This window comes from Aythya fuligula, chromosome 4 (genome assembly GCF_009819795.1).
Source record: "Aythya fuligula isolate bAytFul2 chromosome 4, bAytFul2.pri, whole genome shotgun sequence".
Taxonomy (NCBI): domain Eukaryota; kingdom Metazoa; phylum Chordata; class Aves; order Anseriformes; family Anatidae; genus Aythya; species Aythya fuligula.
In genome coordinates, this window is record NC_045562.1 from 26,363,536 (window position 1) to 26,380,166 (window position 16,631).

General features: G+C 39.3%; 1 protein-coding gene and 1 long non-coding RNA gene across 4 annotated transcripts in view; one reads left to right on the forward strand and one right to left on the reverse strand.

The window, feature by feature from the left end:
- Positions 1–4,853: 4,853 nt before the first annotated feature.
- PALLD (palladin, cytoskeletal associated protein) overlaps positions 4,854–16,631 on the reverse strand; it is a 149,499-nt gene continuing 137,721 nt past the window's right edge. For all 3 annotated transcript variants that reach the window (XM_032186775.1, XM_032186774.1, XM_032186776.1), the window contains 6 exons: positions 14,917–15,011; positions 10,903–11,035; positions 9,739–9,946; positions 8,858–9,023; positions 7,248–7,381; positions 4,854–6,234 (listed from right to left, as the gene is read on the reverse strand). In XM_032186775.1, the coding sequence (XP_032042666.1) occupies positions 6,062–6,234; positions 7,248–7,381; positions 8,858–9,023; positions 9,739–9,946; positions 10,903–11,035; positions 14,917–15,011 (909 nt within the window). In that variant the 3' untranslated portion in view covers positions 4,854–6,061. The remainder of the gene's footprint in view (positions 6,235–7,247; positions 7,382–8,857; positions 9,024–9,738; positions 9,947–10,902; positions 11,036–14,916; positions 15,012–16,631) is intronic.
- LOC116488836 lies at positions 6,138–9,836 on the forward strand. Its single transcript, XR_004253221.1, has 3 exons — positions 6,138–6,364; positions 7,629–7,735; positions 9,718–9,836. It is a non-coding gene; the product is annotated as an uncharacterized LOC116488836 (long non-coding RNA).

Here is a 16,631-nt window from a genome sequence, read left to right on the forward strand (position 1 = left end):
GTAAAATCATCATTTCTGTTAGCACCATGGTGCGTTCTTTCTAATGACCATGCCTGTGCTATCTGGCTTTCAGGAATGCTTATCATGTGCCCGTACTGCTCGCGGATTAATCAAGGTGGCATCCTTCCATTTCAGCGAGAGCGAAAAGTACCAGATTATTAACGTGAGGTGAGTTCTGATCATAAGAAGTTATTTAATGAGAAGTATTTAGGAGCAGCTACTTGCATTGCATAATTAGCGAACTTAGTTTTGCCTCTTAAAAAGGACATTTCATTTGAGCTACCCTTACAGTATTATTCTTTGTAAGAAGGAACTAGATTTCTGTTGTAGTAACTGCTTAGTAATGCTCTGTGTAAGCTTCCTCAGGTTTCCACATTGAGCATAACATTGGTTCTGAATTCTGACTTAACTTCTGCCAAAATCAGACCAGACTAATCTGAACTCTGAAGCAAGGGCTGTGGAAATGCATTGGTCATCAACATGTTTTTTCCCCCCACTTAAGGTGCTATGTTCTTTTTGTTTCGTCGTTGCCCTGAGCAAAGACAGATAACTGATGTGTTTGTCCTAGGAATTAGTGATTAGAAACACTATCAACCCATCTCCATTTTTAGGATGCATAGGATGACCAGAAATTTGTTGTTTCAATTATAGTGTTGACAGTTAGTAGTGGTAGCTTTGCCCTTTCTTACACTGTTTTTTGTATGTTGCAAGAAAACACTAATAATCAAATAAATTAAAGCTTTGTTTTGTTTTTGCAGAGTTGGTTGTTTAATGGATTTGGTGCTCCGAAAAAAAAATGCTTGGAAGGGAATACGTGTTTATTAAGCTAAGAATTACTTCATTCTTCTGTGAAAGCTTCTATTAAGTCTTCTTCTATTACTTCTATTGAGGCTTTGTATCTGTTTTATGCTCTTTGAGTACAACACACTAGAGTGAAACAAGTAATTGAACCTATTTAGTATTAAAATGCTATTTTTAGATTTGGAAATCTATGTTATGCAATTACACTTTTTTTTTTTTTTCCAAGTGGAAAGTGGATCTGGAGCTTTTCATAGTGAAATTCTTGAAAGCTGCTGCTGTTGCATACCTCAAATGACAGCATTCACGTACAGTTCAAGATGTTTGGCTTTACGAACGGTTGTATGGTTAGAATTACATTTTATTTTGCTTTTTTTTATTATTACACATTATGTGAAGTAATAAAAGCTCAGGGATTGTACAGCTTAAGCTAATCCTGAATTTGAGAAAGGTAAAACTTCTATAGTAGATTGTGTTTGACAAAAAATGTTCAATGACTCTGATTCTAAAGTATTGTAGGAAGAAGTGGGTTGATAATTAGAAGTAGTGTGGTACATTATACTATGGAATAGTGTGGTAAAACAGGCTTGCTTTTAGACAGGCACTTTTCTACAAATAACTTTAGCGGTTGCTTGGACAAATACTGCATGTAAAAAAAAATCACCAAAATCAAAATCCATTAGTTCTTCACCTCCAACAGGATAGCGATGTGTTACCTGTTTGTATGGGAAATTATATAATAATTATATGAAATAAATAATTTTAACACCTTGTGCAGTAACATGTAAGGGTCCTGGCCTTGGCAATCCGTTGTTGTACCCCAGGTTCATCTTTGTACAATAGCTACATGATTTCTGGGTAAAGAGATCACAAAAAAAAAGCTTGACAATGTATTTAGTTACAGGTTTAAAAAATCATTAAAAAAAAAAAAAAAACAGAAAAAAAAAAAAACAACACCCTAATCCATTCAGTGTGATATTTGTGTTCCTGCTGTAAATGATGTAATCATTCTGACTAGTGGCCATGTGCTGTTTTTTTTTAGTGATTTTTTTTCTTGTTCTGCAGCTGTTTTCTGGCCTGTTTCTGCTACTACAAAACTGGACTGTGAGTGACAGCGATTGCAAGGCTTGACCCTTCCCCAGGATTTACCTATTTGCAGTGCAGTTGTTTTATAAAGGAAGAATTTCTCTTCCCTAGTGTTGGATTTAAGATCGTTCATCCTCCTCCTGATAGCTGCTGACATGGCTGTACAGGTACTGCCTCTTGTGATCTGTTTTTTTTGCTGTAAATGTGAGTTGAGCATTATGTTTCCAACACATTTTATTAGAGACTGAGTGCAGTATGGGATTATTTTATGTATTAACAATGTTAAAATTCAAATTGTAGCTTAATTTTGTATTACAGTTCCTAGCTTTAAGACACATTAAAGAATACTGTGTGCTGTGTGGAATAGATTGTAAAGTTCTTGGGACCAGAGGTGTGTTTTCATCTGACTTATGTGGTTTACGTGCTTACAGTTCTGTTCAAATAGAAATGCTGTGCTGGGAAGGGGCTTTTGCTTTTGGCCTGGTCAGGAGAACTAGCTAAAATGTGAGCAGGCTCTAGTGCCTGCGTGTACAGCTGAACTGTGAGGCAGAGGCATGAGTATGTTGTAAACATGCATAAGCTGAGGAGGCATTTCCAAACTGTGCATTAATTTACCTACACTCCAAACTGTGGGTTTGGCAGATGGGTCACACAGCCATAGCTGGTTATCCTAGCACCACTACATGGTGGGTAATATGAGCTCACGGCATACTCATATATTACATCTGTTTGGGTTGCTTGCAGAGCTCAGGGTGCAGTTCCCCCTATCTGGGGAATCGAGGCATTTATTAGCATACAAAATGAATGAAAATGACCTTTGAAAGGGGTAACAGAGACTGAAACTACATGTACAGTGCATCAGGTGGGGCTTCATGCTGGACTGTAATTTGGTTTGATCCCCAACCTCCAGTTGGCTGAGGTGGAAACTTTTTTTAGTGTTAGTTGCTGTTGTCATGAAATTGCAGGATAAACATTTATGCTGTATTAAGGTATGCTATGAAATGGAAACAAACAAAAAACCCTTCATGCATGTGGAATTTTGCACGTCACTCTTGGTGCTTGAAAGGGGTTTTTGTCAGCATCCAGAATGGTGTATCGAGCCTTAGACTGATCAGCTTCCTAAATAACTGGAAGTCTTCCCATAGCTAAACTTGCAGTCTTACAAAAGGTTAGAATTCCAACCCCCCCCCAATAAAGCGTTAAAAGTACGCTTTCACATAATACTGTCTGCCTTTGGAGTTTGTGGAGGGAGAGTAAAATGCTGAAAGTTACTTTGATGCTTCCAAGAATTCAATTTTTTTGGCTTGAAAAGTATGTCACTTTTCTTGTGCCACACTTGTATCTCTGAACTGTAAACCCAAACAGTCCCAGTAACTAAGTAACAGCACTGCTGAATGTTTTCATAAAAACAACTTTGCTGCTTAGAGATGTGATTTACTACATAAGTGTGTGTATGTGTACATATATACAGAGGCAAAAAGTGATGATGACCTCATCTTAACTAGCTCACAAGAGCAGTCTGAGTTTTTCACTCTCAGCCAAACCCAAAATTACTGTAAGCAGACAACTCCATAGACTTCAGTTGTAGGTCATTAACATCAGTACTCACTCAATTGCTGATAATTGTTTGTAGTGATCAGTGCTTACAATGTAAACCTAAAAGAAAAAATTGATTATCTTACAGCTTTCCCCATATCTCTGTGCAGAAAGGAGAGAAGTTGAAGCTAGTTAACATTCAGGATTTTACATGTAAGTCTTAACACTTTTTTTGCTTAATTTTGTTGCTACCTTTTCAGAATTCTGTTCTTAAACCAAGTTAACAGCACTTGCATGGTGCCCTTTACTTAGAATCAGTTGTTGGTTATGTCATATAGCAATTACTAGATATTAAAACTACACCTTTTGTCGTGTCTTGTGAAAAAAGCATCTTCAGGTACTTCCATTGTGCAGAAGTATCTCAGAATTTAAGGGTCATGTTCCTGTTTTGTTTAGCAAGATTTAGGGTCACAAGGGCAGCATTATGATAAACAAACACATTGTAGTCAGCTGTAGATGTTTCGTATAGCCCTCATTTCATCTGTATTCATAACATTTAAATTTCTAAATCTTGTAGTGACACAGTTAATAGTCTCACCAGAAGCAAAGCTTTCTATTTGTGTAATATTTATTGATGTTAAACCCACATTATACCAGCACAACAATCCAAAGTAATGATAGTACATTTTTATAAATACAAATAAAAGGTGGCAAAATAATGCTAGTGAAGCTAAACAAAAAAAAGTAAATTAGCATGTCACAGTTGTGAAAAATTTGGCAAATGATATGACATACTTGTTCTAGAATATAATCAGATTATTCCCATATGACGGACTATGACATTAATTTAGAGTAACGATCCCCAGCACTGGTCATATCCTGCACCAGCTTGCACAGAATAGTACTAACTTACGTGCTAAGGTTTATTAGTCACTAAAAACAAAACAAACTTTGTGTACTTACAAAGCAATACACGTATAGCAGTAATGCAATATATGGTGTACACAATTACAAAATTAAAAAAAAAACTAAGTACAGGACTTCTGAATAACTGAACTGAGATAAAAGATTTCAACGCTTTTATTATAAATAATGAAAGATACCATATATGTGCTTCATATAAGGAATACAGTGTTTTCCTTTCATAGCAAAGTATGCTCGTACCATCAAATGCTCATTTTTCTTGTCAGGTCTAGTAATTCTTCCATCCCTCCCTCCCCCTCATCCAAAATTCATTTGGTTCTAATTTAAAACTACCTTATCAGGTCTGACTAGGTAGGGCTCCAGTTTGATGTGGATTTGCCTTGCATTCTATAAGTAGCTTTAAGGCATTTCATCTACTGTGCACAGACTGCACCCATTTAAAGAGCTGTAGTTTGCCTACAATAGGGAGGATAATAAAAAAAAAAAAAAAAAAAAAAAAAAGTCCACCAAAGACATATGCTGTGTTATGTTAAGGAGAAAAAATGGCGCACGCTGTGGTGGTGCTTTTGTCCATCTTCATTTTCTGCTTCCTCAGATATGCGAGCTTCTCACCTATGGTGTATACTTTTCATTGGAATTCCTATTGCAGTCTCAACCCATTTCTCACTTACTATGCATTTCTAAAATCCTCATACGCGTTACACAAGCTCTAAACAGTCAGACGTCCCATACGTACGTTCCCTAGTTTTCAGCTCACCTTAGAATTTCAGACTCTTCCATGGGAGCGTTACGAGGTCACAGGCTGTCCTCGGGAAATCCGCAGAGTTTCAACCTCTTGCCCTGGCCCCCTCCCACCACTTGCAGTAACCTACTGCACTGGTTCGTACTGCCGGCATTTTTTTCTCCTCTAGTAACTAAGATTTATAGTCTGGAGTAGACTTATGACATGTCAGCTCTTTTTCTTCATTAGCTTGAAGAAGTTAAATTACTTACGCTTAAGTAATCTTTGCTGTATGTTTTACGTAAGCTTCCTCCTAGGTGGCAGAAAGGAAAAATACAAAAGAACTTAAATTATGGCATCAATGTTGCTTTATAGAATTGTCCATACTAACGGCACTTAAGGCAAGGTTTTTGTTTTTTTTTTTTCACTGTAGAATAAAAAGTAGGTTTTAGAGTTACAACATTTGCTTACGTTTCTTTTCCTTGTCCCTTCCTGTTTTTTCTTACAATATTGCACTTGTTCACTGTAGCTATCAGAATGCATTGCCATTTCAGAGCTATAGATAACCATACATTCTAATTTGCTTGTGATCTAATGGCCTCAAATAAAATGTCTCGCACCATTAAGGTTGTGTAGCATCTACTTACGGCTTACGAAGACAAGTAGTGATAAATAGTGTTTTCTTCTGAAAAATCTGTCTCACTGATGCAGGTTGGCCTTTATGAAAAGGGTTATTCGTAAGAGCTGAAGCAACTTAGGTATAAGGAATCGGTGAACGTGATCTGTTGTGCAATGTGTACATTTCTATTAATAATCTACCTATTCTTCTAATTTGGTATAATGAAAAAGGAATATATGGTTATTGTGTTTGTCGTTTATCTTTCGTACTTGAAGGTGTCTGCCTTTGCATAAAGTGACATAGGAGTATCATTGGTCAAGGCAATGGCTTTCAGTGTTTCTGCTTTGAAAGAAAATGATGGAAATGGCAGCTCGGGTCTACAGATCATCGCTCTCTACCAAACCAGACTGCATTGTCAGGTGGACTGGGTTTGCTTCGGGCTGGAAAGCTGCTTTGATGTCTAGTCCTTGGTCACAAAGTGCAGCGTATCGGCTGGTCGAGGGCCGCACCTTCTTTGGCTTGGTTGTCTGAGGTTGTTGTTGCCACTGAGCTACAGATTAAAAGGAAAGAAAAAAAAATTAGACATCTTGACCTCTGCAACAAAGCGTACCAGACGCACAATCAACCCTTTGTGAAGGAGATAACTAATTTCTGAGCAGCTGAGAAGCATCACATCAAAGGTAAGTTTGTTTCATTCCTTGGTGTTTTTTTTTTTTTGTTGTTTGTTTTTTGTTTGTTTTTGTTTTTTTTTTTTTCTCAGCATCTAGTTTCACCATCAAATGTCGTTAGTAAAAATCAAGTATCTGTTTGTTCCTTTGCCTTTTTGGCTTTGCTTTCTACCTTTCTTTGTATGATTGATAAGGGCAACAGCAAGGTATTAATGTCTGTGCACTAATATTACAGTGACAGGCCTGTTCTAGGGATGGTTGTTGGTCAGGAAAAGAAATGATCTGGTTGTTGTTTGGGAAAATAAATCATTGCCACCCCTTGTATGCAGAAGAATGCTGAGCGGAGTTTGTAATTCACAAGTCATTGAAACTATTGTTTACTATTCCAATTTTCTCATCTCCTTTGTTCTTGTTATGAGGACTGGTAATGGATTTTAGTTTAAGAAAATGGTCACTGTACAAGGGGCTGCTTTGGAACAAACTGAATAATTAAGCAGAAAGGCTACTACTACTACATCTACTACACTTCTGGTAGTCACCCGTGTATTACAGACTAATGGATAAAAGAATACAAAAGGTTAGGGAAGTGCTAGCAGAGCAACAGTAATAATGATCCACAAAATTAATGTTATCATGCCGTTATCTGTTGTTAATTAGCTATAATATACTAAGCAAAAATAGAAAGCATGCATGCTCGTTTTGCTTTAGATATCTGAAAGATGGTGGGAGTACTTTGACAGAGCATTTGTTGTCTTGATGTGGATCGTTATTATTGAGGAGAAACTATAAACAAAAGAAAAAGAGACCCATGTAAACCATTCTGCGAACAAACCAAAACTTGGAGAACTATTGCTTTTGGGGGATCAATATGATCATGAAAAAGGAAGCCACTTACTATAAACATCCAGCCTGGCAGTGCAAGACACAATCCCAGCCTCGTTCTTAGCTGAAACGGTGTACCACCCGGCATCCTCTTTTGTAGCTCCCTGAATAAGCAGGCAGATGTAGCCATAGTTATCCTGGTGCATGCTAAACAAAAGAAAAGTAGAAAATTACAATTTGAATTGCAAACCTGCGTAGACTGTTTTTAAATGTCCTTGTACACAGACCCAATCCTAGTTATAATTAATTGTAGTCCACTTCTAATTAATATAAAACTTCCTCTGAAATTAGCAAGTTGGAAATAAAACCTTGAATGTGCTCCACAATTTGGCAGTTTAATATCCTGTATTGAAAAACTAAAAAGCAAAACCACATGCAGCAATTTCTCTTTCAGAATTACAGGTTACAACATCTGGAAGTCACATCGACGTAGTGGGGATGTCAGAACTTACCCAGACTTTGTTGTGGGGAAAGGACGACAGATTTCACATGAGGAACGAGGTACTGAAATATTTGTAGTTACTTTGAAGACCCAAGAATTTATTAGTGTCATATCAGTAATGAGTTCCTTTTTATATTAATTTTAAGTATTATATTAAATACTATATCAAAGTTTTTATATTACAATGTTTATATTAAAACGTTTATATTAAAATTGTTCTTCAGTGTTTTTACAAAATGCAATCAAATGCTGGTGACAAACTTAAAGATTTTACAATCCAAAAAAAGTTATATAATGACATTTTTCCCACTGTCCTTATAGTATTTCTACATAAAGATGATTTTGGGGATTTAAGGGCCAGCACTAACTCATAGCTGGATTCAGAGACACGCACATGCTGTAGTAGCAGAGTTGGGTTCAGCATTTAGCTGCCTTGGTTCCCAGAGGGAGCATGGGAAAATGGCGTGCTGAAGAATGAAGGAGGCAGAAGTGAGATGCTGCACAATTACTCTGCTTGAACTAGCATTTACTACATGCTGGAGAAAAGTCTGCATAAAGCCCTGCATAAAGCATTTACCTCTTGTAAAATTTTAAAACCCTCAGTTGTCTCATGGAGTTAGATCCACTTGAGTGGGCATAAATAAACTTTGGGCCACACGGAGCACACATCAGCTCCCACCAGTCAGGATACTGAGCGGGGAGAAGGAAGAGATGGAGCGTTAGTGTCTCCACTACTTCTGTCTTACGATTTTGCACTGGTATGGATATTTAGCTATCCCAGTACTGTCCTTCAGGAAAGCTCTTTTGCTTAATACACAGCAGAGTTAAGTATCAATGTTTCTGCTAAGCAGCAGATAGAGAAATTTTACTGCAGAGAACCTGGGCTTGTAAGTAAAGCTAAGTCTTAGTTCTAAGAGAGAAGAGACCACTACACAGTGCTTTAAGTGCAAAGATAGCTGTTCAAGTCCCAGGCTGGAAAACAAAGCTAACATTTTAATTCTAGCTCAGCCACCATGCTGGCTACAAGTTTGAATAAATGTCAAACGGTATTACAATAACTAGTTAATATTTATGACCTGCTGTTCACCCAAAGCACTCTTATCTTCTAGTTTTTCGGTTGCATTACAGGATCAACCATTATTGAAGTGATGCATGATGAGATTACTGTAAATCATACTAACCTCACTCGGTCAGTGCTGTGTGTGAGTGACTCATTCTCTTTCTTCCAAAATATCTGAGGCGATGGCTCCCCCGAGATTCGACACTCCAGTCGCACTGGAAATCCCTCAGTCACGCCTGTGTTTTGTAGTTTCTCTATAAACACAGGTGCTTTGTGTACTTCCTTAGCTGTGGAAATAAAAATCGCAGAAATGTTGACACTAGTCTTTAAAACGTGAGCTTTTCTTTCAGCAACATGCTAAAGAACAGTAATGAAAAACGTAAGTGGCAGGAAACTTAAGTGTTGTCTTCATTAATCACAAAGTCCAACCCTGATTCCTCTGAAGACAACAGCCACACCAGTATTTTAATAAAGGAGAAGTGAGCTCTAATAGAGCTGAGTGTTTTCCTCCCCCGCCCCGGCCCCCAGGAGAACCTTTGTGGAGCATGAAGACGAGATTAATTGGCTGCACCGTGCTTGTTAAACAGTGCGCGTTCATACTCCATAAAAGGATGAGCCTTTAATTATAGAAGGAAGTGCTCTGCCAGAAGGATGGAATGGCATTAATCTCACATCCTGTGAAATACACAAATCACATCATGCTAGCAACCCAGAGGTAGATACAGCTCTGCACAAACTGCCAATAAGAAGCACATTGGGGTGAAGTCTGGTTTGTGGCCTCAGCTGTCCCTCAGGCTCACAGCCCTCTGTTCGTCACTACATGCGTGCCCGAAGGTTACGTGCCAGCCAGCCCTGGCCAACACGGAACGTAACCGTGCCGCCCAGACGTGTGCTGCAGTCCCGTTACTGCACGCTTCCCCCGCCTTAGCTCCCTGCCCCTCAGCCACATCATCTGACAGCACTTCGCTTTTCCTCTTGCAGCGCTCAGCACGAAGGCATTACCTGCAACGACGAGCTCCAGGCTGAATGTGTTTTCACCAGCTCGATTGCTGGCAACGCACGTGTAGATCCCAGCATCTCTAGCCGTGACGGGCTCTATGATCAAGGAGTGCACGCCGTTCTCACGCACCAGCATCTTGTGTGAGCTATCGGGACGAATGGGCCTTCCATTAAGTTGCCAGCTTAAATCGGGAGTTGGTAACCCGCTAACCTTTGGTGTGAACAGAACAGTGGGAAACTGTTAGCCATGCAGAGCACTGGAGGAGTCCTGACTTGTTACCTCAGAGGAGCTGGGGATTGTTTGCTAGTGCAGGTGTACCACAAGATTTACTAATTCCACCCTGCATTACACATTGACTCGGTTGTATTAATTTACTTACTTTCTGGCCAACTCCCTGAATTCCGTGATGTCTTATGGGTGTGACTGAAAACAGATCGGTGTTTAGATACACTAGAATCTAAATAATAATACATTGCAAAACAAAAGGCAGGGTGACACCTTTTGTCATTTTTCATTGTTTGCTCTTCATGTGGAATAAAAAGATACTCCTTTCTGAATTAATTTCTTGTGGAAAACTTGCAGACAAAAAGACGTTAGCTGACTACTTATTGAACTCTAAATTCCATTGCACTGAGGTATAACCTAGTGACAGCACTGCCTGCACTAGTTTATGCTTGGACTGTGTGAACGAGTCCGGCACTGCTGAAAGCCATGCCACTTGCTGGGGGTACTGCTCAAAAACAAACAGCTTCTCCCAGATGTATCAGCAGAAAGCAAACAGAAGAAGTCCAAGCCTTAATTAATTCCGCAAGGCAAAGTCATAAATCAAGATTAGACTGTCTGAAACTAACAGGGGATCGAAACTGAAGTGGTAAAAGGACTTAAAATGGAAAAGCACTGTCTTTATGGTGTTTGCTGCTTCCCCCCCCACCCCAACATAGCTCAACTCTAAAAATCAGCTTTCTGTTAGCTGTAAGATTTGCCTGCAGCCATTTCATTGGAGCAAGTTTTTATTGTCAACTTTTGCTGATAAGCAGCAAGATTAATTATCCCATTGATACTGCAAATAGGTAAAATAGCATTAAAAAAAAATCTTATCTAACTTGTTTTTTTTGACTCAGCCAAGGTTATGGAAAGGTAGCTGCTGTCCTTTGCTTGACGCTTACCTTGCAGTCCATTCGGCACAGTTTTCCTTCTTGAACAGTCATGTCGCCAGGAGCCTGCAGAAAATGAGGCCGGAAGAATCGTTCCTGAATTGGTTCATTTTCATCACCACTGTCCCTTGATCGAGATCGTGGTCTTGAAATAACACGAAATAAAGGTAAATTATTTTTTTTCACTAAATCAGAAGTATCTAGAAACATCTAGACAGCAATCTTGCTACAGAATACTTGTAATAATCATATATTTATACACGAGAGTACATTTTGTTTAGTCTTTAAATCACTGCAATACAAATAAAAGAAGCTGGCAAACCTTAGCGCACAGCTTCAGTTCCTCATTTCTAGCGTCTTGTGCGTTTAAACCCTTCACTGTTGCTGATTACAGCAGACGATGCGTGTGCTGTTTGTTAATTATGTTTACCTTTCAGAAAACAACAGCAGCTAAAAGCTAACTCATCTCAGTGGAGAAGAGCCTCTTCACATCACACTTGGTTATTTTTCATCTTCTCTTGTTCTGCACCACCAAAGGCTGTATAGCAAATTCTGTGTATTAAAATGTAACGCTCTGGATAGTTTTTCCCCATTTAATGCTTACGTAGCTTTTCAGATGTCTAAAGCCAGCTCTGAAGCACCTCACTTTTTTGCCATTGGGCATGCCCACAGCTCCTTCAATAGCTCCTGCTTTGCAGCTCACAAGCAATGTTTTGTTCTAGTTGGCGAGTCCCTAACCATTTTTGCCAATACACATACCTCATACGCATGCAGCTGGGCTGAAAGATGGATGGGTAATTTTTTTTAAAAAAAGCTATGTTCATATCTTTTGGTAATTAGTTCTGTAAGACCTGCTAGAAATGATGGTATCTAGTCAAGTGCAAGCTACTCAAGGTTAGGTACTGCTTTTAAGAGGACAACTTACTTAAAGGTCCAAGTGACGAGTGTTTCTCAGTGCCTTGTGAGGCTGAGCCAAGTAGGTTAACTAGCACCATAGAAGCGTGAAAGTACTTCTGAAAACCACCGCCTCACTGCTGCAGCTGCAAAATGGCAGCATTGATCAAAGCAGGGGGGAAAAAATTACACCAGATGAAGTGGAAAATAAAGAGGCTAAGTGTTTGTCATTAAAGCAGTTTTTTAATGATAGTATTTTCTTGAATCTTAACTAGGTTTTTTAAAGTACAGATTTGAAAGGAAAGCTAAATCAGCATGCTATTTGGTCTAGTGTCAGAAATTAAGAATGCATTTCTTCTTGCCTCTTTATAAATTTACCCCTAAAATTGCAGATGGCTTTTAAGCCTTAACCTTGAGAGGTGAAACCATTTACTTTTATTCTAAAACCTGTTGTGGTTAAAAAAAAAAAATAAAGGAAAAGAAATGAAAAGAGCCAAGTACTTGAGATGTCTAGGAATGACGAAGCGCAATAGGCAGGAATACCCTTGGATTAGCTGCAGGTTCAGTAAGAATTGCAATGTGGGCATTAAACTGTGCAGCAACTTGCAGCAGTGCTGACATCATGGTCTAAATGTGTCCGGGGAGACTCTGCAGGGTGGTGTGGCACAGTGCACACTAGCAAGCTGGGGAACACTTCATGACAGACCACGTGATAATCATCACAAATTTGGGATAAAGGAGATCAAGTTTAAATCAATGCTCTAATTGAGAGCAGGGGCAATAGGAATGCATTTTTTTTTTCAATCTTCCTTGAATCCCATGCATTTTAAAATGATTTGTTTGGGGCTGTGGCTGCAGTGCTCTTGCAAGAGCACTCAACACCACTTGGGTGCTGCAGTGTTGAGCACCATGATGTCTACCAAGCTTGGTACACCTCAGGTAATTCAAAACCTCATCCCCAGAAGAATGCTAAGAAGGTCATTTTTGCAAGCTAAGCAAATTTCAGAAAAATATGACATTAAAAACAAAAAGACAACTAGAAAGTTCTAAATGGTCTAAAACGGCTGCAAAGTAGTGAAGACAACAAAACCAGAGAGCTCTTCTGCCAGAACACGTTCAGTAGGAGATTAACAATACCTCAGGAAAAAGCCTGTCAACAGTGTAACACGTCATAAAGTTCATTAAGATAATAATTACACTTGTAAAAACGTTTTTGTTGCCGTGAAGCAAAAAAAGCTTACAGAAAAAAAACACTGTAAGGCCACAGGAGTATTACTTATCAAAAGTGTATAGAAATATGCGTGACAAATCATACAGCATAGGGGGGAGCGCAGCACTGTGGTATGCTACAGGAGAGAAGCTGATGGTGGGAGTCTGTCATAGGAATGTGTTACATGCTCGAATTTCATCAGTCTCGGGGAGAACGGGGCGATGGGAGTAGTGGGAAAAGCTGCTGAACAGAAATAGCACTGTGCTGAATGCTTAGCAGAAACAGACCTCCTGTACAGGAAATAAGAATTCCCAGTAATTGCCCTAATTTTAATTAAACTGCTGTATGGAAATCTCCGGTTTATAATTCATTACTTTACTGGACACCCGTCTAAAGCTCTAGTGGCACCTGAGTGCTTGCAGCAATTAAAAAGCAAAATACCAGCTGTAAGTGGCCTTGGATTTCAATTGCATTTAGCAAGACTGCAAAAGGAGCCTTCCCCATTATTACCCCTGGGTTTTGCCTGTTGCCGAAAGAGATCCATCTGCACTTTATCCTCCAGAAAGGAGAAGTGTCGCTGCTCAGTGTTGCCTTGCCCTTACCTATTTTCCTTTCTCCATTCCCCATTTTTAAAGTCGTTTCCCCTTTCTCACCACCATGCATTGACTAATTCCGCTGAAACCTGACTCTTCGTGGCATTTTTTTCCTTCATGGATTATCAGAGACTTTTCATTTTTACCTATTATTTGCAGGTGTAGTGTGTCTTATTTACCGGACAGGCCACGCCAACCAGACGTAGCTTTTTTGGGCTGTTCTCACAACGCAGCGGTGGCAGGAAATTCCCTCCTGCCCCAGCAAGCGCTTTGAGCTCAACAGGCCCAGACCTGAGGCACGGGAGGGGGCTGGTGGAACGCCTCCCCAGGAGGTGCTGGGAAGCACTTTCAAGGCTGTGGGAAGCCCCGTTTGGTCAGGACAGAAGATTGATGAGATCTTTAAAATCCAGACACTTCCTAGTTACCAGGTTCTTCTACGTACAGTTCTCCAGCACATAACTACTACCACTACTGCATGAGCAATGTGAGTTTCTTTGCTGCACACAGATGTAAAGGAGTTACACCTATTCTACGTGTCATAATTAGGCAACATTGAGCTTCTCTGGCCTGCGTGACCATTAAGCAAAACACATGCCTCGTTATGGCAACTGAACCAGAGCCCCTATACTCTGTTGAAAGCAGTTCTGTTTGGGTAACCAAAATGAATTTTTTGTATCGTCTGAAGATGTCTAGGCTGTGCTTAATGGCCTCATAAATGCTTTGGGAAATGAAAAATAAAGAAGTATTCGAAGGGAAAATTCCCTTATATGGTCCAAAAACATAAACCAAAGCTCTGTATATGAATAATTGTAAACCTCACCAAAGATAAGTTTAATATTTTATATCCGACTCATAATTCCTTGTAAGAACCTAAACTGAAATCACCAAAATACTAAAACATTTCAAATGCAACTCTAATAAACGACGTGGCTTGCAGTTATTTCTGCTGTTTCTTTAAACGAATGCTTACTAAAAGCTGCAGAAAGTATAGGGTCCCAAGAGAATCCTAGCCAGGTGAGATGTTTTAAAAAATACGCAAGCGACAATGTCTTTCTTAACAGCTTGCAGTATAACGTGAGAGACGTGAGAGTAGTTAGTGAACACCACCAAGAGAGGAGGAGGCAGGCAGAATAAAAGATACTTTAAAGTCATGGCATTTCAGAGGGTGCTTGTAATTCTTAGTGTGCACATTTTGAAATATTTTTTAGCAGAGGTGAGGTTTCTTATTGTATGCCATATGGCTACCTTACCTTCTTAAATCAAGTTCTTCATCATAGCAATTTTTCAAAACAGATATTATTGAAAGAAGAAAAAAAACACACAAAGTACCTTCTGATATGAGGCTGGCCAGGAGATGTCCAAGGGCTGCGGCCTCTTTGATTTACAGCCTGAACCATCAGCCTTCCCGTGCAACTTATTCTGCCCTGTTAATGATGATGGAGAGGAGGAAAATTAAAATACTTAAAGCATGTAATATTAATAAATGTTCAACCTTATCTCTTCTTTGTTGCCCACCTGTTACCGGGTCTGCAACACTATCCCTTCTTTCACAAAGTTATTTAAAATTATTTGTCAAGATACCTTCAGATATTAAACTATTGTATCAGCTTGCAATCTAACACCAAACAGACTGAAATAACTGTGACTGTAATAAAGTTAAAATGTTCTACCATCTACTTTTTATCCCAGAGGTTTTTTCATTAAAAACAAAACAAAACCCTCAGCAGTAGTTCCACCAGCAATTAAGTCTTACAGTACATTGACTAAGTTACTGATGTGGGGGCACTTGGGCAGGTTCTCTGTGTATGGCACATGGAAAACAATTTCACCGGGGACACAAGCAGCCTTCAAAAGGCAATGGCCTTGTTGTTACTGCTGGACTGGTAGAAATGAAGTCTGTGTCCCACTTTTATTCCCATGACCCGTTTAGTCCACAAGAAAAACAATGGTGTTAAAATAAGCCATTGCACATGACCTACAGCAATTTCTTAAGCAAAAGCTTTTTTGTGTTACAAGACCATTAAAACCATCTGGAACGAGTGAATTTCTATTTTGGGCCCACTGCATATTCATCTTTTTTCTGGCAGGTGATGAATTCTCACAATTTGGGCTCATCTCTGTCTCTCAATACATGAAGGCTACACAAAGGACTAAGGAATTTGGATAGGGAAGAACCAGCTGGGAGCCAAAGATTTGGAAAAGTTATGGGATGAATGGGAAGGAAGTGATGAATGCGGGAAGTGATTCGTGAGAAGATGGCCTAGAAAGTAAGGGAAATCCAGACTTGTGGGTGCCTATTGCAAAGTGGAGAGAATGAGATAAAAGCAAAGAAAATAAGGACCCAGCTTGAGGCCATACTTAGAGCTAATGGCAAGAGATCAGTTAAGGGATGTAGCCCGTAAGTAAAGGCCTAAACCAGGCAAGATTTTATGTTTTTCTAGGTCAGGGGTCAGTTTGCTCTGGATTAAGTTATATGGCAAATTTTACTGCAAACCCCAGTGGTGGTAGAAGTTTAATTCCAGATCACTGCACTTCACACTGTAGGCAATGGTGCAGCATTAACCACCACAGATCATTTCCAAGGTGTGTCAACAAGTCGTTTTACACACATAAATTCCTTAGTATTAGTCCAGATAATGAGACAGCATCAACTGGCAGGACTTTAATGATCAGAATCCTTTGCTTTAATGAAATAAATCGATTTCTAACAGCCACAAACATGCCTTTTTGCTTTGTAGTTTGATGGTCCTAATAGCAATGACCAAAACCCAGCAACTGTCTAGCAAGTATCTGCCAGTCCATCAGAACCCTGATGGGAGCTCCCCAATATCCACGTATTTTGCTTTTCTTAAGGAAAGGTTGCCAAATTTGCCTAACTTTGTGATAGCTTTGAGATGTGGACAACTTTCCATTAGGATTTAGGAAGCTATGCCAAAATTATTTCCACTCGGGATGACTTAAAAGAATTGGAATCCAGATCTTTTAGTGTGAAAGGCTAGTACATTAACTCACAGCCCGTCTTTGCCTCCACTGTACTGTTAAAT